The 27,249-nt window shown below is 37.6% G+C and overlaps 1 protein-coding gene across 1 annotated transcript; it reads right to left on the bottom strand.

Annotated features, from left to right (window-relative positions):
• Positions 1 to 17,294: 17,294 nt before the first annotated feature.
• On the bottom strand, positions 17,295 to 24,315 carry LOC148193156 (uncharacterized). The gene has a single exon (XM_088099015.1). The coding sequence runs from the start codon at positions 21,862 to 21,864 to the stop codon at positions 20,254 to 20,256; it is 1,611 nt and encodes a 536-aa protein (XP_087955141.1). The 5' UTR covers positions 21,865 to 24,315; the 3' UTR covers positions 17,295 to 20,253.
• Positions 24,316 to 27,249: the final 2,934 nt, after the last annotated feature.

Consider the following 27,249-nt stretch of genomic DNA (forward strand, 5'->3'; position numbering starts at 1 on the left):
TTCTTCACCTATAAATAAGAGGACCTCCTCTTTGTATTTCATCACTTTTGAGCTTAATGATATGTTGCAAAATTTGCTTTCCAGCTTTTGTGCTCTTAAGTCACCTCTGATTGTGTACTTCTTCTCTCTTCCTCAAGCTTCCTTCCTCTATAGGAAGTCCCTCTGAGTTGTGAGGCTTCACCCATACACCTCTCCTCCATTAAAACACTTCAAACACTTCATTGTTTTCATCATTCCGATGCCCCTTTTTCCACTGTTGATTTCTTCTGGTCTGGAGCTTCTTCCTGCATGTTTTCAAATAGGATTAGTCTCCATCAATTGTTGCGTGCTTTCTTGAGTACATTGAGTTGAAGTTGTTTATCCTAGACACTTGAGAGATATAGTGATAGTGCATCTGTGAGGTTTTGTTACTCTTGATTCACCTCTAAAGCTTATTGATTATTTTGCCATGCCTATAATTGCTTGGATGATTTCTGTGAGTATCTGCTTTCTTTGATTCTGTGTTGGATGTTGTCTACTCTTTTTCTTTGTCCAGATTCCTTGATGACTGTGTAATTCTATTTGTTTCCTTGCGAGTCTCTGTTTTCTATGTGTTGAGGTTGTGTCGTACCCTTGATGTCCTTTGAACTATTCCTTGATCTGCGTCTTGATTTTGCCTAGGAGTGCAAAAGACTAAGTGTGGTCTATTTTGATGAGTCAATATTTTCTTGACTTCACTTAGTTTATTGTACCGGATTTAATTTGGGAATTGTGCTTAAATGTGCAATATTTCCCCATTTTTGCTAATTGTGCTTAATTTGACCAGAAATTCTTATTTTAATTAATTTGAATTATCTGAGGCTAATTATTTGCATTATTAATTGTACGGAAATTGTTGGATAATATTTTGGGACATTTGAGGGCTGCCACATAATTCAAGACTCTCCACAAAGAAGTGTGCACAAGAAGGAGGGCTCATTAGGATTTGGCTGATTTAATACAAAGTCTAGTTGCCACTCACATGGGTTTTATTTTTTATTTCAATTGAAGAGATGGGTTGGAGTGTCACGGCTTGGGCTGGAAAGAAGCACACCACACGGACTCAATCAAAAAGAAGGAGTGACGTCCAGCAGCACAAGGCATATTTTAATCTTCAATTTAGGCAGCACGCCACATGGAAGCTGTATGGAACTTGGCAACATCCAAAAAAGCACACAGCAACAACACGCACTTGGGCTGAAAAGAAGAGAAAACAACAGCTGGTCCAGCAAGGCATAGGAGGAATGCACAAGCATGATTTTTATTTTGGAGAAAGAAAGTGGGGTGATGGAGCAAAAGAAAAATAAGCACATGGCCCATGGACAATCAAAAATTAGAGCGTGAAGGAAGCACAGGGGGTTGCTAGGTAATTGCAGCCGCCACCACAAAAACACACATATTTTATTTTGAAAAGAACTCACTCGGTCACGGCAACACGTATTGTTGGAGGAGAAACGGTGCAGTAGCTCACTTCCATTCTCGGTTTGCTGGTCATTTAGAATCTCATTTTTTTTATTTGCTAAAGTGGTGTGCACACGAGAAGGAGTTTTTGGTTTTGTTTATTTAATTCCAACAGCACGTTAGGGTCTGAAAAAGCGAAGGAGAGTCGTGGAGAATGGATGAGGCACATTGAAGTTCACGGTTTTTCTTGAATAAAAAGCTCTCGGTTTTATTACAGCATCACAGTCACGTCTTCTAGAAAAACATATTTCAGATGTGATGGTAATCTTTTTAATTCTAGCGTCTTTGCTTTGACTTCTTCAATTATTTCGAATATTGGATCTTCCACTGGACTCTTTTTCAATGTTTCCAAGTCCATCAGGCATTCATCAATTAATTTCTCTTCTTCTTCATCTAAATCTTCACAACCATCAATGAGAGTTTTCTCTAATGGAGAAATATTTCGCACCATCCTTTCTTGCACCAAACAAACTTCATCAAGTTCATCAAATATAAAACATGTTTTGTCATCATTTGGATATGTCATGGCCTTGGATACATCAAAAGTGACTTCTTCATCATCAACTCTCAATTTAAGCTTACCATTCTCTACATCAATTAAAACTCTAGCAGTCTTCATAAAAGGTCTCCCAAGAATGAGAGGTACATCACTATTTCCTTCCATCTCCATTACAATAAAATCCACTGGGAATACAAATTTATCAACCTTCACTAAAACATCTTCAACCACTCCATATGGATGTTTAAGAGACCTGTCCGCCAGTTGAAGAGCCATTCTGGTTGGTTTGATTTCCAAACCCTGAATTGTTCTGCACATGGATAGCGGCATTAAATTAATGCTAGCTCCTAAATCAATCAATGCTCTTCCAACTTCCAAGTCTCCTATGGTGCATGGAATAGTGAAGCTTCCTGGATCTTTAAGTTTAGGAGGTAATTTCTGTATGATTGCACTGCAGTTACCCTGTACCTTGATAGTTTCCTTTTCAATGTACTTGTTTTTCTTTGTAAGAAGTTCCTTCAAAAACTTTGCATACGATGACATCTGTTGCAATGCTTCAGAGAATGGTATAGTGATCTCCAGCTTCTTAAACAACTCCATGAATCTTTCCAACTGCTTTTCTTTCTCCTTCCTTGAATAATTCTTTGGATAAGGAAGTGGTTTTTCAAACTCTTTTTCTTTTTGTCTCTCCTCTCTCTCTTCTCTCTCTTTTTTTTCTCTTCTCATCTTCTTCTTCTTTCTTTTTCTCTCTCTAAACTCTTTCTTTCCACTCACATGTTTCTTTTTCACTCTCACTCTCATTTTCTTTCTCCTCTCTTTCTTTTTTTCTCTCCTCTAACACTTTACCACTTCTGGTCACAACAGTTTTACACTCCTTTTTGATATTACCATTTTTCATCTTGTCAACTATTCGCTTAATATGGATCTTCATATTTTTAAATGCAACTTCCACATTCTTACAATAAGATGCATTCGTCTTCAAGAATCTTTGGAAAGTCTCATCAAGTTTTGTTGTCTTCTCAGATGGAGTAAATTGCATTTGCCATTTTTGCTGTTGCCATTGAACCATTGAAACCTTTTGTATTTCTTGTGGTAATTGAGAAAGTTTCATAATTACTTCTTCCAACTGTTGAGAAATAATTTTATTTTGAATAAGCAAAGCATCATTTGATTGTAACAACTCCTTCTGACTAAGATATCCTCTTTCAATGTTGAGCTCGTTGTCACTAGTAGCCATATTTTCAATCATTTCTGTAGCTTCCTCTGGAGTTTTCCATTTGATGTTTCCTCCTGCTGAGGCGTCAAGCATCATCTTGGTTTGTGAACCAAGACCTCCAAGGAAAGTTAGGACTACTTCCTCTTCTTCAAATCCATGTGTGTGAGTCTTTCGTAATAAGCTTTTATATTTGTCCCATGCATGACCCAGTGATTCCTCCATGCCTTGCCTGAATGATGAAATCTCTTGCTTTCCTTTAGTCACCTTTGATTGTGGAAAGTATTTGTTGAGGAACTTTGTCACCACTGTTTCCCACTCTGTAAAGCTTCCCTTTGGAAAAGAATTCAACCAAAGCTTAGCATTTCCTCCTAATGAGAATGGAAACAAGCTAAGTTTGATTGCTTCGTCCGGCACCCCATTCATTTTCACCGTGTTGCAGATCTCATTAAATGTTGTGAGGTGCTCATATGGGCTTTCGTGAGACAACCCATTGAATTGATTACTTTTTACCAGTTGGATCAATGCTGGTTTGACCTCCATGTTAGCTGCATTGACTCTTGGTCTTGCTATGCTGTTAAAATGCTGAGGTCTAACTATATTTGTGTAATCTGCAAGAGTTCTTCTGATATTATTATTTTCCATGTTCTCAGTGCTATGGTCAGAACCTTGTGGTGATGGTTGCAACAGAGTTTCCAGAGGAGGGAAAAGTTCTCTAGATGTACGGATTCTTCTCCTCCGTCTACTCTCGTCTAAACCTTCAAGAAGAGGTTCTGTAGTTTTCTTGCTCCTGGTTCGAATTGCCTCCTACATACACAAGAAAACAAAACCCTAGAATAATTGGTTAGCACAAAAAGATATAAAAGAAGATATAAAATTCAGAGATAAGAATAAATAAAAACAGAAAATAAAATAAAATAAAATAAAATAAAAACCGAAAAATAAAAACAGAAATCTAAAATTCAAGTCAAAGATAATCAATAATCACACAAATAAACTAGTTAAACCACGAGTCCCCGGCAACGGCGCCAAAAACTTGATGACAAATTTATGAACACCGAAAAACGGCGCCACAAACTTGTTTAACAATCGGCAAGTGTGACCGAATCGTTTCAAGTAATAAAACTCGGTAAGACCAAGTATCGTTCTCCCAAAGGACTCACGGCCTAGTTTAGTTATGTGATTTGTTGATTATTTAAGACTTAAGAACAAATTGATTGTAGTTTTATATGCAAAAGACAGTAAAGAAACATGTATGCATGAATTTGATCAATGGAAAAGACAAAATACAAACACTTTAATGAATTATATGGATGAGTATGTTGTTGGGAGTTATCAATTTCATCTTATCCACTCTCATATACTTTAGGAATTCAACATTCTTTTCATCAATTGTTAATGCCATCTCTAAATTACCTTGCAAGAAGGTTTATCCTTAATTACGAGTTCATACAATTCCTAGCATTCCTAGTAATTAGTTTTGAAGTGCAGGAGCTTAAAGGCAACCAATATGCTATTGGGAGAATTTCCCGGGTCTAGATTTCCCCGTACGTTCCTATATCGACAAAACCCTAGAAGAATTGGTTAGCACAAAAAGATATAAAAGAAGATATAAAATTCAGAGATAAGAATAAATAAAAACAGAAAATAAAATAAAATAAAATAAAATAAAATAAAAACCGAAAAATAAAAACAGAAATTTAAAACCCTAGAAGAATTGGTTAGCACAAAAAGATATAAAAGAAGATATAAAATTCAGAGATAAGAATAAATAAAAACAAAAAATAAAATAAAATAAAACAAAAACCCCGAAAAATTAAAACAGAAATTTAAAATTCAAGTCAAAGATAATCAATAATCACACAAATAAACTAGTTAAACCACGAGGCCCCGGCAACGGCGCCAAAAACTTGATGACAAATTTATGAACACCGAAAAACGGCGCCACAAACTTGTTTAACAATCGGCAAGTGTGACCGAATCGTTTCAAGTAATAAAACTCGGTAAGACCAAGTATCGTTCTCCCAAAGGACTCACGGCCTAGTTTAGTTATGTGATTTGTTGATTATTTAAGACTTAAGAACAAATTGATTGTAGTTTTATATGCAAAAGACAGTAAAGAAACATGTATGCATGAATTTGATCAATGGAAAAGACAGAATACAAACACTTTAATGAATTATATGGATGAGTATGTTGTTGGGAGTTATCAATTTCATCTTATCCACTCTCATATACTTTAGGAATTCAACATTCTTTTCATCAATTGTTAATGCCATCTCTAAATCACCTTGCAAGAAGGTCTATCCTTAATTACGAGTTCATACAATTCCTAGCATTCCTAGTAATTAGTTCTGAAGTGCAAGAGCTTAAAGGCAACCAATATGCTATTGGGAGAATTTCCCCGGATCTAGATTTCCCCGTACGTTCCCATATCGACAAAATCAATAATCATGGCAATGAATGAGTTAAACAAAGCAAGCAATAAGCAAAGAGGAAAAACCCTAACTAATGATGAAAGAAAGCATGTATCTTAAAGGTAAGATGTTAAAACAAATTCCATATATGAGAGTTTCACAAGACTACATTGATTCCCCAACAACAATACAAGGTTTAGTTCACCATATTCATGGTGAAACTAGATGAATAATAATGGAAGAATGAAAGATAAAACCCTAGAAAGGTGAAGAGGTAGCCTAAGCACCCAAGATCTTCCTTCAAAGGGGTGGAAAAGAGAGTATTTGCTTCGTCTCTGCCAAAGATACAAACCCTAGGACGTCCTAAAGCTTATATACTATTCTAAAAATGCAGAAAAATTAGGCCCAAGCCCATAAAAGTTTCGTTCAGCGGTAAACTGCCGCTCAGCGGTAAGTGCGTGAGTTGGTTTCTTTCCCTCTGCGGCCATTTTTCCCCTCAGCGGATCCAACTTGACCTCCTGAGTGCCGCTCAGCGGTAAACTACCGTTGAGCGGTAGTTGCAGCTTCTCCTTTTGCACTTTTTGATGTCTTTTCTTATTCCATCTCTATCCTTCTTCACTTCTTTCACTAAATTCACCTTAAAACCTGCACAAAAACACTGAAATCAAGCATAAACCTGTCCAGCTCTCTTATTTCTAAAAATATAACCAAAAGCATGATTTCAAGCTACTTTCTAAGTGTTAAAGGTTGCTTTTAGTATCAATTTTAAGCATGAAAATAATAGTTTTTAGCATGAAAATAATAGTTTTTCAACTGTTATCAGCACTTTACCGCTAAGCGGCACACTTATGGGCTTGGGCCTAAATTTTCTGTAATTTTAGAATAGTATATAAGCTTTAGGACGTCCTAGGGTTTGTATCTTTGGCAGAAACGAAGCAAACACTCTCTCTTCCACCCCTTTGAAGGAGGATCTTGGACGAACAAATTTATGAACACCGAAATACGGCGCCACAAACTTGTTGAACAATCGGCAAGTGTGACCGAATCGTTTCAAGTAATAAACTCGGTAAGACCAAGTATCGTTCTCCCAAAGGACTCACGACCTAGTTTAGTTATGTGATTCGTTGATTAGCTAAGACTTAAGAACGAAATAAGTGGAGTTTAATATGCAAAACAGAAAATAAACATGTATGCATGAGTTTTGATCAATGGCTAAAACAAAATACAAACACTTCAATGGAATATATGGATGAGTATGATGTTGGGGTTTATCAATTTCATCTTATCCACTCTCATATATTTTAGGAATTCAACATTCTTTTCATCAATTGTTAATGCCATTCTCTAAATCACCTTGACAAGAAGGCCTATCCCTAATTACGAGTTCATACAATTCCTAGCATTCCTAATAATTAGTTCTTTTAGTGCAGGAGCTTAACGACAACTGATAACAGTTGAAAAACTGTTATTTTCATGCTTAAAATTGATACTAAAAGCAACCTTTATACTTAGAAACTAGCTTCAAATCATGCTTTTCTTCATATTTTCATAAATAAGAGAGCTGGACAGGTTTATGCTTGATTTCAGTGTTTTTTTGCAGGTTTTAAGGTGAATTTGGTGAAAGAAGTGAAGAAGGAGAGATATGGAATCAGAAAAGACATCAAAAAGTGCAAAAGGAGAAGCCGAAGTCACCGCTCAGCGGCAGTTTACCGCTGAGCGGCACTCAGGAGCTCACGGGAGGACCGCTGAGGGGCAAAATGGCCGCTGAGGGGAAGAAACGTGACACGAACTTACCGCTGAGCGGTATTTTACCGCTGAGCGGCACTTTAATGGGCTTGGACCTAATTTTCTGTAATTTACGAATAATATATAAGCTTTAGGGTTTCCTAGGGTTAGGTATCTTTGGCTGGGAGGAAGTAGAAACACACTTTTCACCCCTTGAGGGTAGATTGGGAGATGGTGACGGCTCTCCTCTTCTCTTTCTCGGGTTTTTCTATCTCTTTCATTCTTTCATTATTATTCATCTAGGTTCACCATGAATATGGTGAACTAAACTCTGTATGTTTGTTGGGGAATCAATGTAATCTTTTGAAGCTCTCATATATGGAATTTGTTTTTACATCTTTTATTTAAGATCTATGCTTTCTTTCATCATTAGTTAGGGTTTTTCCTCTTTGCGTAATGCTTGCATTGTTTAACTCATTCGATGCATGATTATTGGTTTTGCCGATACGGGCGCGTACGGGGAAGTCTAGATCCGGGGAATTTCTCCCAATATCACATTGGTTGTCGTTAAGCTCCTGCAGTTATGAACTAATCATTAGGAATGCTAGGAATTGTATGAACTCGTGATTAGTGAGAAGCCTTCTTGAAAGGTACTTTAGAGAGTGGCATTAACAATGATGATTTGAATGTTGAATTCCTAAAATATATGAGAGTGGATAAGATGAAATTGACCCCCAACAACATATTCATACATATATTTCATTGAAAGTGTTTATCTTTTGCTTTTGCCATTGATCAAAAACTTCATGCATACATATTTAATTTTCGTCTTTTGCATATAAAATCCATATATTTCGTCTTTAAGTCTTAGCTAATCAATAAACCACACAACTAAACTAGGCCGTGAGTCCTTTGGGAAGAACGATACTTGGTCTTACCAAGTTTATTACTTGAACGATTCGGTCATACTTGCCGATTGAAAAACAAGTTTGTGGCGCCGTATTTCGGTGTTCATAAATTTGTCCATCAAGTTTTTGGCGCCGTTGCTGGGGACTCCTGGTTTAACTGGTTAATTTGTGTGATTATTGATTATCTTTGACTTATTTTTTTTATTTTTAATTTAAATTTCGAATTTATTTTATTTTATTTTATTTTTCTGTTTATATTTTTCAGTTTTCTGTTTTTTTTTATTTTATTTTATTTTTCTGTTTGCTGTTTTTCTGTTTTCTGTTTTTATTTTCTGAATCTTATATCTTCTCTTATATCTTTTTGTGCTAACCAAATCTTTTCTAGGGTTTTGTGTTCTTGTGTATGCAGGAGGCAATTCGAACTAGGAGCAAGAAAACAACAGAACCTGTGTTTGAAGGATTAAAAGACAGTAGACGGAGGAGAAGAATCCGAACATCTAGAGAACTTTTTCCTCCTCCGGAAACTCTATTGCAACCATCACCACAAGGTTCTGTTCATAGCACAGAAAATATGGAGAACAATAATATCAGAAGAACTCTTGTTGATTACACCAATATAGCGGGACCTCAGCACTTTAACAGCATAGCTAGACCAAGAGTCAATGCAGCTAACATGGAGGTCAAACCAGCACTAATCCAACTGGTGAAAAGCAATCAATTTAATGGGTTATCTCATGAAAGCCCATATGAGCACCTTACTACCTTCAATGAGATTTGCAACACAGTCAAAATTAATGGGGTGCCAGATGAAGCGATCAAACTTAGTTTGTTTCCTTTCTCATTGGGAGGCAATGCTAAGCTATGGTTGAATTCTTTCCCAGAAGGAAGTTTCACAGAGTGGGAAGCAGTGGTAACAAAGTTTTTGAACAAGTACTTTCCACAATCAAAGGTGACAAAAGGCAAGCAAGAGATATCTTCATTTAAGCAGGGCATGGAAGAATCACTGGGGCATGCATGGGATAGATACAAAAGTCTACTAAGAAAAACACCCACGCATGGCTTTGAAGAACAGGAAGTAGTCTTAACTTTCCTTGGAGGGCTTGGTTCACAAACCAAGATGATGCTTGACGCCTCAGCAGGAGGAAATATCAAATGGAAAACTCCAGAGGAAGCTATAGAAATCATTGACAATATGGCTACTAGTGATAATGAGCTGCACAGTGAGAGAGGAGCTCCTATGCAACAAAAAGGGGTTCTTCAATTACAGACACATGATGCCTTGCTAGCTCAAAATAAAATTCTAACTCAACAGCTGGAGACTCTGACTAAAACTCTTGCACAATTACCTAAAGAGTTAAAAACTGCTGCACAGGTACAAACCCAGTTGTGCGAATTATGTGGAGGTGACCATATCAATGGTCAATGTGCTTTTCCAGTTGGAGCCGTAGAGGATGTTAATTTCATGGCCAATCAATTTCCATACCGTCAAGGGAATTACAATCAAGGGTGGAAACCACACCCAAGCATTGGTCAAGGACAAACTGGGCAAGCTAGTCAATATAATAAGCAGCAACAGCAACCAACCTTTTGGCAACAGTTATCTATGCTTAATGAAAGATCAATAAGGTTGGAAAAGATACTCTTCAGCAATTCATACAGAAAACTGAATCTTCTCAAAAGAGCACTGAAGCTGCTATAAAGAATTTGGAGATTCAAATGGGTCAGATTACCAAGCAATTGGAAGAAAGGCCAAATAGAAATTTTGGGGCTAATACTGAGGTTAACCCCAGAGAAGAGTGCAAGGTGGTAAAGAGTGTGAATGAAGAGATAATTGAGTTAGAAGAAGGAGAAACAGAAGAAAGAAAAGAAATAGAGAGCAAAAATACTTTTCCTTTTCCAATCCATCAAGGGAAACAAATGGACTTCACAGAATTATTCAGAATGGTGGATAATGAAGCACCCTGGGAACAGATTCTACAGCAAATCGCAGTTTACACAAAATCTGATGAAGAGATCTCTACAAAGAAAAGACGTAGAGATGATGAGGCAAAAGCGTGTATATCTGTTAAGAAAGAGCCATTCCCTCCTAAAGCATTAGATCCAGGTAGTTTTTCTATCCCTTGTACCATAGGGAAGAAAAAGGTGAAGAAAGCTCTCCTTGATTTAGGTTCAAGTGTTAACTTGATACCTTACTCTTTACTGGAGCAAATCGGCAATGTTAAAGTGAAACCTGCAAAGGTTAAAATAGTAATGGCCGATGGATCTTCAAAGGAGCCATGTGGGATTGTAGAGGACATTATAGTTTGTGTTGGCAAACTTCAGTTCTTGGCAAACTTCAGTTCTTGGCAGACTTTGTGGTGATGAAGATGGAGACAGAGAAGATACCTATCATACTTGGAAGACTGATGGACAAATTTATGAACACCAAATTATGATGTCACAAACTTGTTTTTCAATCGGCAAGTATGACCGAATCGTTCAAGTAATAAACTTGGTAAGACCAAGTATCGTTCTTCCCAAAGGACTCACGGCCTAGTTTAGTTATGTGGTTTCTTGATTAGCTAAGACTTAAAGAAGAAATATTTAGAGTTTAATATGCAAGACAGAAAATAAACATGTATGCATGAAGTTTTGATCAATGGCAAAAAGCAAAAGATAAACACTTTCAATGAAATAAATGTATGAATATGTTGTTGGGGGTCAATTTCATCTTATCCACTCTCATATATTTTAGGAATTCAACATTCAAATCATCATTGTTAATGCCACTCTCTAAAGTACCTTTCTAGAAGGCTTCTCCCTAATCACGAGTTCATACAATTCCTAGCATTCCTAATGATCAGTTCATAAGTGCAGGAGCTTAACGACAACCAATATCATATTGGGAGAAATTCCCCGGATCTAGACTTCCCCGTACGTGCCCGTATCGACAAAACCAATAATCATGCATCGAATGAGTTAAACAATGCAAGCATTAAGCAAAGAGGAAAAACCCTAACTAATGATGAAAGAAAGCATAAGTCTTAATTAAAAGATGTAAAAACAGATTCCATATATGAGAGCTTCAAAAGATTACATTGATTCCCCAACAAACATACAGAGTTTAGTTCACCATATTCATGGTGAACCTAGATGAATTACAATGAAAGAATGAAAGAATAAACCCTAAAAAGGTGAAGAGGAAGCCTCAGCATCCAAGATCCTCCTTCAAAGGGGTGGAAGAGAGAGTGTTTGCTTCGTTCCAGCCAAAGATACCTAACCCTAGGAAACCCTAAAGCTTAAATACCATTCGTAAATTACAAAAAATTAGGTCCAAGCCCATTAAAGTGCCGCTCAGCGGTAAATTACCGCTCAGCGGTAAATTACCGCTCAGCGGTAAGTGCGTGTCTTGTTTTCTCCCCTCAGCGGCCATTTTGCCCCTCAGCGGATCTCCCGTGAGTGCCTGAGTGCCGCTCAGCGGTAAACTGCCGCTGAGCGGTGACTTCGGCTTCTCCTTTTGCACTTTTTGATGTCTTTTCTGATTTCATCTCTCTCCTTCTTCACTTCTTTCACCAAATTCACCTTAAAACCTACACAAAAACACTGAAATCAAGCATAAACTTGTCCAGCTCTCTTATTTCTAAAAATATGAAGAAAAGCATGATTTCAAGCTAGTTTCTAAGTGTAAAGGTTGCTTTTAGTGTCAATTTTAATCATAAAAATAACAATTTTTCAACTGTTATCAAAGACCGTTTATGAAAACGGCCAGGGCTATCATTGATGTAAATGAAGGTATAGTGGTGCTCCAAGACAGAGAGGAGAGAGTGGTGGTAGACGTCTTCAAAGATGAGACGCAAGCAAAGGAGGAAGAGGCTAGTTATAAAGCTGCATTTCGAGATGCACCCATGACTAGCCATAAAGATGAAAGTCTGAAGGTTGCAGGTAACCATTGTTTGTTGTTTAAGGTACCCAAGGAAGAAGAGACTGGAAGAGGAGAAAAAATTCCTAGTGACTGGGAGAAAAGAAAACTCCAACTTGGAACACCTATAAGAATCAAGAACAAGTTGTGGGTTGTGAAGGGTTTTAAAGAGAAGGAGATGATAGAGATAGAGTCTCCATATTCTAGAAGAACCAAGACAGTTCAAAGGAAACAGCTGAGAAGTTGGTGGAATGACAACAACAACTATAAAGAAGATGGAACTTGAACTTTATTGGGTCAAGCTAATGACGTTAAAAGAGCGCTTGCTGGGAGGCAACCCAGTGGATTTAAAGACTTTTGATTTGGTTTTGTAATTTTTAAATTGTGAACATTATTTTTGTAATTATTTTGTTGGAAATAGCATCTACTGAAGGATGCTAAGGTGGTTAAGTATCTACTGAAGGATACTATGTTTGTAACACCTGCTGATGGGTGATAACAGTTGAAAAACTGTTATTTTTATGATTAAAATTGACACTAAAAGCAACTTTTACACTTAGAAACTAGCTTGAAATCATGCTTTTCTTTATATTTTTGGAAATAAGAGAGCTGGACAGGTTTATGCTTGATTTCAGTGTTTTTGTGTAGGTTTTAAGGTGAATTTGGTGAAAGAAGTGAAGAAGGAGAGAGATGAAATCAGAAAAGACATCAAAAAGTGCAAAAGGAGAAGCCGAAGTCACCGCTCAGCGGCAGTTTACCGCTGAGCGGCACTCAGGAGCTCACGGGAGATCCGCTGAGGGGCAAAATGGCCGCTGAGGGGAGAAAACAAGACACGCACTTACCGCTGAGCGGTAATTTACCGCTGAGCGGCACTTTAATGGGCTTGGACCTAATTTTTTGTAATTTACGAATGGTATTTAAGCTTTAGGGTTTCCTAGGGTTAGGTATCTTTGGCTGGAACGAAGCAAACACTCTCTCTTCCACCCCTTTGAAGGAGGATCTTGGATGCTGAGGCTTCCTCTTCACCTTTTTAGGGTTTATTCTTTCATTCTTTCATTGTAATTCATCTAGGTTCACCATGAATATGGTGAACTAAACTCTGTATGTTTGTTGGGGAATCAATGTAATCTTTTGAAGCTCTCATATATGGAATCTGTTTTTACATCTTTTAATTAAGACTTATGCTTTCTTTCATCATTAGTTAGGGTTTTTCCTCTTTGCTTAATGCTTGCATTGTTTAACTCATTCGATGCATGATTATTGGTTTTGTCGATACGGGCACGTACGGGGAAGTCTAGATCCGGGGAATTTCTCCCAATATGATATTGGTTGTCATTAAGCTCCTGCACTTATGAACTGATCATTAGGAATGCTAGGAATTGTATGAACTCGTGATTAGGGAGAAGCCTTCTAGAAAGGTACTTTAGAGAGTGGCATTAACAATGATGATTTGAATGTTGAATTCCTAAAATATATGAGAGTGGATAAGATGAAATTGACCCCCAACAACATATTCATACATTAATATCATTGAAAGTGTTTATCTTTTGCTTTTTGCCATTGATCAAAACTTCATGCATACATGTTTATTTTCTGTCTTGCATCTTAAACCCCAAATATTTCGTTTGTAAGTCTTAGTTAATCAAGAAACCACATAACTAAACTAGGCCGTGAGTCCTTTGGGAAGAATGATACATGGTCTAACCAAGTTTATTACTTGAACGATTCGGTCATACTTGCCGATTGAAAACAAGTTTTTGACATCATATTTTGGTGTTCATAAATTTGTCCATCAAGTTTTTGGCGCCGTTGCCGGGGACTCTGGTTTAACTGGTTAATTTGTGTGATTATTGATTATCTTTGACTTATTTTTTTATTTTTAATTTAAATTTCGAATTTTTTTTTATTTTATTTTATTTTTCTGTTTATATTTTTCAGTTTGTATTTTATTTGATTTGATTTGATTTTATTTTATTTTATTTTTTTTTGTTTTCTGTTTTTCTGTTTTCTGTTTTTTATTTTATTTTATTTGATTTGATTTTATTTGATTAGATTAGATTTTATTTTATTTTATTTTATTTTCTGTTTGTATTTTATTTTATTTTATTTTATTTTTCTGTTTTTATTTTTCTGTTTTTATTTCCTATCTTCTTATATTTTCAATTATATCCTTTGATTTTTTTTTCTCTATCTTTTTGTGCTAACAATTGTTTTTAGGGTTTTGTGCCTAATGTCTGCAGAATGCAATTTGGTCAAGACTTTAACTATATGGGCACTCAATTCCACCAAAGTAAACTCAACTACTGGTGGGAACCTCACTCAAGCATGGATCAAAGCCAATTTTGGCAAGCTGCTGGACAATTTGAGAACCAACCACAACAACAATGGCAGCAACAACCCTTTCTATCAGGAAGTTTGGATAGGTTGGAGGACACCCTTCAACGATTTTTGAAAAATTCCGACTCTACTCAGAAAAGCATTGAAGAATCATGTAAAAGAATGGAGATGCAACTTCGTTACATCAATCAGAGATTGAATGATGATGTTAATACTGAAGTTAACCTTAAGGAGGAAGGGCAAGTCATTATCACTGAAAGTGACAAGATTCTTGATGAGGAAAAATTAAAGGGAGATGAGGAAAGGGTAGAGAGAAAAGAGAAAGAAGAGTTGAGTGAGAAAGATAAAGATGAAGAAAAAGAAAAAGAAGTGGTTGAGAGAGAAGAGAGACAGAAAATTTGTGTGAAAATAAAGAAGTTGAGGAGAAAAAGAAAAGGGAAGAAAAAAATAAAAGAAAAGAAAAAGAGAAAATTTAGGGAGAGAAAAAGGAAGAAAAAGAAGATGAGAGGAAAGAAGAAGGAATCATATGAAAAATCCCATCCTCATCTAAAGAAGAATCATAGGAAGGAAAAGAAATTCAAGTGCTTTATGGAAATCTTCAAGAAATTGGAGATTAAAGTTCCTATGATTGAGACATTGCAACAGGTTCCCGGTTTGATCAAATTTTTGAAGAAGTTCAGTAGAAAGAAGAAAAAGAAGAAGGAACTTGAGCTTGGGTCAAGCTAATGACGTTAAAAGAGCGCTTGCTGGGAGGCAACCCAGTTGATTTAAGAACTTTTGATTTTATTTTGGTTTTGTAATTTTTAATTTGTGGACATTATTTTTGTATTTATTTTGTTGGATATAGCATCTACTGAAGGATGCTAGGTGGTTAAGTATCTACTGAAGGATACAATGGCTGTAACACCTACTGATGGGTGTTGGTAAGAAAATTTTGCACCTACTGAAGGGTGATGGTGGATTTTGGGTCAGGCTCGTGACGTTAAACAAGCGCTACCTGGGAGGCAACCCAGTTGATTGAATATTTTTGTTGATTTGTTTTAGTTAGGGTTTGCATAAGCATTTTGAACATTGAATTGCAGGGAGCAAGTGAGAGGCATGAGTAGAAGGCACCTAGGGTAAGCTAAGAAAAGAAGGAGAAGAACACATCACGAAAGTGCCGCTGAGCGGTACTTTACCGCTGAGCGGTACTCTCGCAGATTGGGTTTTAGTTCCCCTTAGCGGGACCCGAGCCCATTAGGGTATTTTTAAACCCTAAGCTGCGTATTCTTTCACACTTTCAGATTTTTCTCTGCACAAACGCTCCCACATACCTTCTCCAAGGTTTTCCACATCTTTTCACTCTTCCCTCTTAAGAAAATTTCTCTTCTACTCACTTTTTCACAAGTGTGCCATCAAAGTTTGGGGTTGGAAGAGAGCATTCTAGCTTGGAAGCATTCTCATTGCATCTAGTATCTCCACCCAAGTAAGTAAAATGCATTTTGTTCATTCTAGGGTTTTGATTTTGAATATGATGGTCAAAGCATGAAGATTTAGGGGTTTTGATTTCTTGGCATGATTTGATGATATATTTTATGTTTGAACCGATTAAACTGCATGATTATGAACTGGAAAACTGAAAATTGCATTTGGGTGGAGTTAGGAAAGCTTTAAAATAGGTTTTTCAAAAATCTGCAGAGTTACCGCTGAGGGGTAAACTGCCGCTGAGCGGCACTCTGCCAGATTTGATTTTTCTGGTTTTGTGTGATCTGGAATGTGGTACTGGTGGCGCTGAGGGGGAATTCTGGCCCTCAGCGGTGGTTTAGCTTCGAAAGGAGTTGTGTTCTGTGTTTTACTAATGATTAACATCATGTTCTGTGGTTTTGTTTGTGTTTTGAATGTAGGAATGGCATCCTCATCAGGAAAAAGATTGAAAACCATGGCAACCAAGAGAAAGGAAAAAGAACCAGAGCAACCCCAATCTAGCAGGTTCCTCTCTAGAAAACATGAGAAGCACTTTAGGGTGGTTCAGGACAGGAGACTTCTGATGGAGAGAAAGGTTGGAATGATACTGATGAGAGGGTCGCACCTCCCACAAAAGTTGTGCATAAAGAATGCAGTACAGTACTAGGAAGTGACTCCTAGGTCGTCTCTCAAGGACCAATTTTGGGTTCAGTCTCAGATCTAAACACTTAGGGGGGGGTTTGAAAATGTTTCATGTGATTCAAAATGAACTAAATTAAAACACCGATAAGCAAAGCAGAACAAACACAAGAACAGTCCGAAAATCTCAAGAAAGCAATGTAATATCTCTAATGACCAACATAACTTACTTAACCTAACATTACAACTAAAATATCACAACCTAACAAAATAAATAACATTAAAGTAAAAGAAAATATTAAACCGAACTCTACAATAAATAAATATCCCAACACAAATTGGTCTATTAAAATGTAACACTCAATTGAAAAGATGACAAGCAATTCCACATATAATGTAAAATATCCTAAGACAAAAGAAATAAGAAAACATAAACTTTTTCTCCCATTTCACGTGACACTACTTCCTAAACATTACTCACAGCTTTTGCATATTCCTAAGTGAAAACAACTCCTCTTTTCTTTCATTGAAAACAAGCCAAAAGATGAAATAAAATCCCCTCTCCGTGGGACGTGTCTGCTGCTCACAAATGGGATGCACTTTTCATTTCTAAGCCATCACTGTGATGGGACAATGCTGGGCTTTAATTGATAAAATGAAAAATTCAATAAATAAAATGCTTGAACCAAAAGAAATGCAAAGGACCATGTGTAATCAGCAACATAGAAAGTAACACTTTTTCATCCATAAAATAGCGTAAAAGCTTTCATTCAAAAATATGCCTCCGTGAATACCATTCAAAAACTCCATAAAATGTTCAAAGCAAAAGCCTCTAGAACCCCATCCGAGAGAGTGGCGGTTAATTTCTTAAATCCAAAAGAAAAAAAAAATAAATAAAAGCTCCACGCTTCCTCACGTTCGTCTCTCCCCTCATTCACCGTGCTCAAAACAACGCTCAAGAAAGCTCTTCAAAAGAAACGTTCAAAAGTAGAAAAAAAAAAAACTCAAAACAAGTGGCGGGTGGAGCTTAAATCCAAAGACTCCCCCGAGAGATTCATACAAAAAAATTGCTTTCCAAAAGAAAAGCTCTCTCCGTTGGCGGCTTCTACCTAGTGCCTTCACCCGTAGCCTTCCATATTTCCAGTGCCTTTCTTTTTTCTCCAGTTCTTCCCCTACTAGGTCACACCAACTTTCTCCCGCGTGGGCCGCTGCACCTCCATCCTTTTTCTGATGCCTCCATGTGCACACCAAAGCTACTGGAAGCGTGAAGAAGTGTGGGCCTGTTGTACCAATTCAAAGCTGCTGGCTTGGAGCTCTCCAACGTGCATCCGCTTGCTGCTGGACTTCTAAGCTGCTGGACAGCTTCTTCTTTTTGCCACCACATGCTTGCTGGACGTGGATACCCCTTGCTGGATGCCACCTCCTAAGTGTGGGCCGTGTGCTTCTATGTGGGCCCTTCCATTTTGCTTCTTAAAATTCAAGAATTAAAGGACTTGGTTAAGAGTGTTGGGAGGTCTTAGCATCATCCAATGATCAATTCCAGCCACCACAATTACTAAACAACAAGCAAACAATGCAACAGATTAGAAATCACTCAAACAGCAAGCATTGGAATGACATAGGGGAGTAAAAAAAATACTGGGAACAACACAGAACGAATTTGAACAAAATAAAAACTATACGTGAAAATAGACATCCATACGAAACTATGAAAAAAAATTGCATGGAAAACGGATAAGAATTGAACTCAAACGAAGACACACAAGTTGACACAAACAGCAGTAATCACTGGACTGACATATGAGAGTAAAATAAATACTGGGAACAGCACAGAATGAATTTGAACAAAGTAAAAACTATATGTTAAAATAGACATCCAGACGAAACTATGAAAAAAAATTGCATGGAAAACGGATAAGAATTGAACTCAAACGAAGACACACAAGTTGACACAACATTCACGCGGCAGCCAGCGAAAATAAAAATGGCTAAGATGCATTGGCTCAATTGCCATTTCTCATTTAGCTTTCAAATGTCCCAAAAAGTTATCCAAAATTTTCCCGTAATTAATAATGCAAAATAATAAGCTCAGATAATTCAAATTAGTTAAAATAAGAATTTCCGATCAAATTAAGCACAATTAGGAAAAACAGGAAAATACCGGACGTTTAAGCATAATTCCCCAACTAATTCTAGCACATTAAACTAAGTGAAGTGAGGAAAATATTGGTTCATCAAAATAGACCACACTTAGTCTTTTGCACTCCTGGGCAAAATCAAGACGCAAATCAGGGAATAGGTCAAAGGACTTTTAAGAAGGTGACACAACGTCGACACACAGAAAATAAAGACTCACAAGGAAACAAACAAAATTTACACAATCCTCAATAAATCTGGACAGAGAAAAGAAGTAGACAATATCCAACACAAAATCGAAGAAAGCAGATACTCATGTAATCTTCCAAGCAATTCAAGACAGGACAAAATGATCAATCAGTTCAAGAGGTGAATCAAAAGTAACAGAGCCTCACAGATGCACTGTCAGTGTTTCTCTCAAGTGTCTACGGTAAGCAATTTCAACTCAATGCACTCAAGAAAGCAAACAACAACAGACTTGGCAAGCCTCTAATATCAACACTCAAGCACATACGCATGTTCAAATCAAAAGGTCTTTTCATGGTTGCAATGGGGCCAAGGACAAGGCAGGATATATCTGGATAAGAAGCTACAAACCATAAGGAACAGAGGAGCAATGGGGAACAAGTGTAAACACATTCAAACACACCCACAACCTCTAATTCCATCCTCTTCTTGACTCCATTATTCATAATTATTCACAATTTTTTTCTATTTTTCTACTCTCTTTTTTTTTTCATCCTGTCTCTTTTCTTTTCTCTATTCAGCACACAATTTCAAGAGACAAGATACACATATATTTACGAAACAAAACAAGAGGAACCAACTAGCCAATTCATCAGAATCCCCAAGAAGACCACACTTGTTCCCAAAACACTTCCAAAGCTCCAAAATTCCCTAAGGTTAAGTTAAACATGGTTTTTCACTTAGGGCTAGTGTATGAGCTTCAAAACAAAGAAATGGGGAAAGTACAGGCTCAAAAGGGTTATCAAAGGATCACAATAAGGTAGGCTTATTTGGCTAGAGAGGCTCAAGAACAAAACTGCCTTTATCACTTCCAAACATGCATATCAATCAAGAATTTTCAACAAGAGTCAAGCCAAGGCATATGTGCAAGCAATCAAGAGACATATCACACACAAGAAAGAACATAAAGTGGCTCAAATCTCACACAGGATAATTGTCACAATCAATTCAACCTCTCAAACATCATAATCATCTTCCCAAGCAAAGAAAAGCAAGGGATTTCAAACCAATAAGTATCAATAAAGTGAAGTGAAAGATGAGTCTACAACTTTAACACAGTCCAGAAATGAAGAGAATCATGCAAAATTGTATACAAGATAAAACAAAAACAACCTAGAAAAGAAAAAATTTAACCAAGAAAACAAAAACTAACAAAGAAAAATAAAAATCTCCCCCAATAGACCACACTTAAACTACACAGTGTCCTCAATGTGTCATAAGCATAAGATCAGAAATCATAATAGTCAACAGATCATGGACAAGTGCAATAAAAGTAGGGAAAGGGGGAGAAGGGAAAAAGAAAACTCCCCTGGTCATGGTGGCAGTTGCCAATTTTGGACTTGTAGGGAGATGTCTTCCGTCATAGGATCCAGCAGGGAAGTTTTGAGGAAGAATTTCTTCATCCTCCAGATTTGATCTAGCAGGGAAATGTCTTCCACAGTTGGATCTAAGAAGCAAAGATTGTTGATGAGTGGGTTCAGCCGGTGCCTATTGATATTCAAACTATTGTGTATGTAAGCACCCTTGTCTTCCACTGTGGGTGTTTGTTGGTCAAATTCATATGTACCTCCTGCAACATGGTTAGTACATTGTGGCTCCAAAGAATTGACACGCAGGGGTATAACACCCAATCCCAGTGTAACAGGCTGAACAACAAATATACTCTCAGAACATGAATCAGTTTCAAATTCAAAAGCAATATCAACAACAGACTCAGATTCATGCTCAGTGCATGGAGAATAAACATTTTGATGTGATAGCAAAAAGTGGTTCTCATCATGCATAGAGGGAGAATTAGAAACATTCTCATCAACAATATAATCATCAACATACCCCTCAACAGCATAATCATCAACATAATCAAATTGAGGTATGTTTACCTCCACTTCCCTGAAGATTGGTAAAGTGGTGGAATATGAAAGTGGTCTACCTGGCTCACAATTTCTGCTTATACTTTCCTGGTCCTCCAAATCATCATCAGGATGTATCTCCTCAATCGCAAGAATAGGGACATTTGAAGGTGGGAGAGTAGGTGGCACAGTAGTAAACGCATGACTCTGCTCCCCATCTCCTATGTGGATGACACTAACATCATCTGAAATCTGAACAGTCTGAAATGGTAACTCTGAATCTTGAGACTGTTCCTCAGTGAGTTGAGTGGCCATCTGCCCTATCTGATCAGTCATATTCTGAATGGCAGCTCCTATTTCCTGCTGAAACTGCATGTTCTCTTGCTGAAACTGAAGGTTCTGCATGGTCATCTGCTCCAACAACTCCTGCAATGTAGGCTCAGAAGTAGAAGGCTGAGGAGCTATTTGGACAGGAGCATCATGTTGTTGACTCTGGTATTGCTGGACTGGTGGAGGCATAAAAGCATTCTGAGATGGTGCTTCCTGATATTGCTGTGGAGCATCATACCATCCCAAACTAGTGTCATTCCATCCAGAATCGTTGTTGTAACCATACTGAGCAGGGAAGAATTCATCCAAGAACAATCGCTTAAGATCTTCCCAAGAAGTGATACACCCTGAAGGAAGACAATAAAGCCAATCCCTTGCTACTCCTTGTAATGAATGCGGAAATGCCCTCAAGAAAATGTGATCATCAGGGACATGTGAAGGTTTCACTGAAGAGCACATGATGTGGAACTCCTCCAAATGTCTATGTGGGCATTCTCCTGTAAAACCATGAAACTTAGGCAGCAAATTTATCAGTCCAGAAGTGAGAACGCAATGAACATCATCCTCGTTAAGTGAAACTGGCTCCCGAAGAGAACTCTCAGAAGTTGGAGGATGAGTCATATTGTTCTCAGCATAAAAATCAGCAGAATATGAATCACAATCAGAGTAACATGCAGAAGGAGAATCGTAATCAGAGGCATTGGCAGAATAAGCAGTATTCACAAAATCAAAATAGGTAGACATGGAAAGAGAAGAGGAAAGGTAGAAAGGAAATGCTAAAAATTACGAAACAAACAAAACACAACACAATTGAACATGCGACACGCACACACAAAACAGAACATCACATCACAATGTAAGACAAAACACGACACACACTAACACAACAAAAACCTAAGACTGAACCGTTGGTCCCCGGCAACGGCGCCATTTTGATGAGAGGGTCGCACCTCCCACAAAAGTTGTGCATAAAGAATGCAGTACAGTACTAGGAAGTGACTCCTAGGTCGTCTCTCAAGGACCAATTTTGGGTTCAGTCTCAGATCTAAACACTTAGGGGGGGGTTTGAAAATGTTTCATGTGATTCAAAATGAACTAAATTAAAACACCGATAAGCAAAGCAGAACAAACACAAGAACAGTCCGAAAATCTCAAGAAAGCAATGTAATATCTCTAATGACCAACATAACTTACTTAACCTAACATTACAACTAAAATATCACAACCTAACAAAATAAATAACATTAAAGTAAAAGAAAATATTAAACCGAACTCTACAATAAATAAATATCCCAACACAAATTGGTCTATTAAAATGTAACACTCAATTGAAAAGATGACAAGCAATTCCACATATAATGTAAAATATCCTAAGACAAAAGAAATAAGAAAACATAAACTTTTTCTCCCATTTCACGTGACACTACTTCCTAAACATTACTCACAGCTTTTGCATATTCCTAAGTGAAAACAACTCCTCTTTTCTTTCATTGAAAACAAGCCAAAAGATGAAATAAAATCCCCTCTCCGTGGGACGTGTCTGCTGCTCACAAATGGGATGCACTTTTCATTTCTAAGCCATCACTGTGATGGGACAATGCTGGGCTTTAATTGATAAAATGAAAAATTCAATAAATAAAATGCTTGAACCAAAAGAAATGCAAAGGACCATGTGTAATCAGCAACATAGAAAGTAACACTTTTTCATCCATAAAATAGCGTAAAAGCTTTCATTCAAAAATATGCCTCCGTGAATACCATTCAAAAACTCCATAAAATGTTCAAAGCAAAAGCCTCTAGAACCCCATCCGAGAGAGTGGCGGTTAATTTCTTAAATCCAAAAGAAAAAAAAAATAAATAAAAGCTCCACGCTTCCTCACGTTCGTCTCTCCCCTCATTCACCGTGCTCAAAACAACGCTCAAGAAAGCTCTTCAAAAGAAACGTTCAAAAGTAGAAAAAAAAAAAACTCAAAACAAGTGGCGGGTGGAGCTTAAATCCAAAGACTCCCCCGAGAGATTCATACAAAAAAATTGCTTTCCAAAAGAAAAGCTCTCTCCGTTGGCGGCTTCTACCTAGTGCCTTCACCCGTAGCCTTCCATATTTCCAGTGCCTTTCTTTTTTCTCCAGTTCTTCCCCTACTAGGTCACACCAACTTTCTCCCGCGTGGGCCGCTGCACCTCCATCCTTTTTCTGATGCCTCCATGTGCACACCAAAGCTACTGGAAGCGTGAAGAAGTGTGGGCCTGTTGTACCAATTCAAAGCTGCTGGCTTGGAGCTCTCCAACGTGCATCCGCTTGCTGCTGGACTTCTAAGCTGCTGGACAGCTTCTTCTTTTTGCCACCACATGCTTGCTGGACGTGGATACCCCTTGCTGGATGCCACCTCCTAAGTGTGGGCCGTGTGCTTCTATGTGGGCCCTTCCATTTTGCTTCTTAAAATTCAAGAATTAAAGGACTTGGTTAAGAGTGTTGGGAGGTCTTAGCATCATCCAATGATCAATTCCAGCCACCACAATTACTAAACAACAAGCAAACAATGCAACAGATTAGAAATCACTCAAACAGCAAGCATTGGAATGACATAGGGGAGTAAAAAAAATACTGGGAACAACACAGAACGAATTTGAACAAAATAAAAACTATACGTGAAAATAGACATCCATACGAAACTATGAAAAAAAATTGCATGGAAAACGGATAAGAATTGAACTCAAACGAAGACACACAAGTTGACACAAACAGCAGTAATCACTGGACTGACATATGAGAGTAAAATAAATACTGGGAACAGCACAGAATGAATTTGAACAAAGTAAAAACTATATGTTAAAATAGACATCCAGACGAAACTATGAAAAAAAATTGCATGGAAAACGGATAAGAATTGAACTCAAACGAAGACACACAAGTTGACACAACATTCACGCGGCAGCCAGCGAAAATAAAAATGGCTAAGATGCATTGGCTCAATTGCCATTTCTCATTTAGCTTTCAAATGTCCCAAAAAGTTATCCAAAATTTTCCCGTAATTAATAATGCAAAATAATAAGCTCAGATAATTCAAATTAGTTAAAATAAGAATTTCCGATCAAATTAAGCACAATTAGGAAAAACAGGAAAATACCGGACGTTTAAGCATAATTCCCCAACTAATTCTAGCACATTAAACTAAGTGAAGTGAGGAAAATATTGGTTCATCAGATACCTAACTTTGCTCCACAGTTTGGAGAGCAAGTGTTAGGGAATGATTGGGGAAAGCTAGCCACTTATCCTGCACCTGCCAACATAGCTGTGGTTAAGGAATTTTACACCAATGCAAAGAAGATTGGTGATTATCCAGCTGAGAATTATTTGGGCTATGTCAGAGGCCATGCTATCAGGTATGATCCTGATTCAATTAATAACTTTCTGGACACTGTATGGGCTGGTGAGCAGTGCCAGTTTGCTCTTTGCATGGAGGAAGGTGCTGATTATGAGGATGTGGAGAGAGTACTGTGTATACCTGGAGGACACTTCCAAAGGAATTGATCTGGCTCAGTGGTTAACATTAGGAGGACAGATTTGACTCCTCTTGCAAAGTATTGGATGGCGTTTTCTCATGCCAACATTCAGCCATGTTCACATGTGTCAGATATTACTCTCAGTAGGGCATTCTTCATCTACTGTGCTATCAGAAACTTGAATGTTAATATTGGGCAGGTGATAGCTGATGAGATTAGTGTGTGCGCCAATACTTCAAACAACAAAGCACTACTAGGACATCCTTCTTTGATCACGCACCTTTGCAAGATAGCTGGGGTGGACACTTCTGCTCCACCTTTTGAGAGGCCAAGAAAAGCTATTGATGAGGCCTACTATAGACAGTACTGTGGAGGTGATGATGCAGCTCAACCAGTTCCACCACGCCGTGCTCGTAGAGAGAGAGGGCCAGCACAGAGCCAGACATCTGCTGAGACACATGAAGCAGAGCCATTCCAGATGAGGGACACGTATATGTCTCTTATAGGGGCTCAGCTGCAGTCCATTCACAGAGGGCAGGTGGCCACTGCTGAGATGATTGTGGGGATGTATGATACACCTCCAGCCCACAGGTGGACTATGGATGAATTCCATAATGTGGTAGCTTGGCCAGAGGAGCCAGTGCATGGAGGAGGAGCTGGAGCAGCTGAAGCTTCGGCTAGAGAGATGGAAGAAGATGAAGCTGATGATGATGATGCATTTGAAGATGCTGAAGAGGAGGAGGAAGAGGAAGATACAGAGGACAACTCAGATTAATGAGGAGCTGAGATAGCATTTACTGATGAATGCTATCATGTGCTTATGTTTGTGGTTTAAGTTTTCTGAACTTATTTGTTTTTTTTTTTTTTTTTTTTTTTTTAGATTAGGGTTTGATGTACTCTAATTGAAACCTGGTTTCTTGTGATGGTTTGCTATTAACTGTGATTGTGTGATAAGTAATGCTGAATGATGCTTATGATTGATTGATGTTGAGATGATGTGCACATTAAAATGCTTATATAGGTGATTCACAAGCTTTGTGAACAAATGCATGATATCATGATTGTGATTGTGAAATTAAGCAGGATGTGTATGTCAAATGTGAATGAGCATATATGTGAGGTTTTGAGCTCCAGAGTTGTTATTGTTAAATGCTATTACTTTGAAAGCATGAATGGTTTTGCCTAGGTTTTCTATGATTGAATCAATTGCTTGTTTTGCATCATATGATCAAGGCCGTTTGTTGGGAACCTTTTTATTGGCCAAATTTATAAAAATTAGCCCACTAAAAAAAGAACACTTTGTGTTCTATCCTTTGAACCCTTAGCTTTGAATATACACTAAAAACCCTTGATTGAAAATCTTTACCTTGAGTTAATTAGAAGATCTTGTGTGGTATTGTTATCTGTTCAAGTTTGGGGTTGTTGGGAAAACATGAAAAGCATTGAGCTAAGAGCTAAAAAGTAAGAATATGCAAAGAAAAAGAAAAGAATAGAAAAAGAAGCAAAGCTCAATGCAAAGGCAAAAGAAAGTTGGGAATGAATAAGATGATTGTGTTGTATGATTCTCTTAACTCAAGGATTTTGTGATCCAGAAAAACCAATTTTCTTGTTATCCCAGCCACATTATAAGCCATAGAAAAGTCCTTGTGATGATGCATGCTTGTGAATGTTTTTGATTGTGGTAAAATGAAAGGCAAATTTGATTCATGTGACATTGTGATAGTAGAGTGAATGAGTGATCATCTCTTATACACTTGAGTGTGAGTGAAACACTTGACTTAGTGAGGAAATATTACATGAACACATGAACATCCATGCTTAATTGATTGATCATTCATGAGAATAGCATTTGTTGGAATTTAAATGACTTTGTGAACACTAAAACATGTGGACATCTTGATTAAACTCTTGGTCATAAGTTTGAGTGAAGTTGTTACTCATCTTGAAAAAGAGGATTTTTGAATGAGTGAACCATCATATGAATTGGTTGAAGATTGAGTTACATCTTATTTGCTTGAGGACAAGCAAAGTTTTAAGTTTGGGGTTGTGATAACAGTTGAAAAACTGTTATTTTTATGATTAAATTTGACACTAAAAGCAACTTTTACACTTAGAAACTAGCTTGAAATCATGCTTTTCTTTATATTTTTGGAAATAAGAGAGCTGGACAGGTTTATGCTTGATTTCAGTGTTTTTGTGCAGGTTTTAAGGTGAATTTGGTGAAAGAAGTGAAGAAGGAGAGAGTTGAAATCAGAAAAGACAATAAAAAGTGCAAAAGGAGAAGCCGAAGTCACCGCTCAGCGGCAGTTTACCGCTGAGCGGCACTCAGGAGCTTGCGGGAGGTCCGCTGAGGGGCAAAATGGCCGCTGAGGGGAGCAAACAAGTCACGCACTCACCGCTGAGCGGTATTTTACTGCTGAGCGGCACTTTAATGGGCTTGGACTTGACTTTTTGTAATTTACGAATGATATATAAACTTTAGGGTTTCCTAGGGTTAGGCATCTCTGGCTGGAACGAAGCAAACACTCTCTCTTCCACCCCTTTGAAGAAGGATCTTGGATGCTGAGGCTTCCTCTTCACCTTTTTAGGGTTTATTCTTTCATTCTTTCATTGTAATTCATCTAGGTT

The sequence above is a fragment of the Vigna umbellata genome, chromosome 9, assembly GCF_029865625.1.
Source record: "Vigna umbellata cultivar VRB3 chromosome 9, Vumbellata_1.0, whole genome shotgun sequence".
NCBI lineage: Eukaryota > Viridiplantae > Streptophyta > Magnoliopsida > Fabales > Fabaceae > Vigna > Vigna umbellata.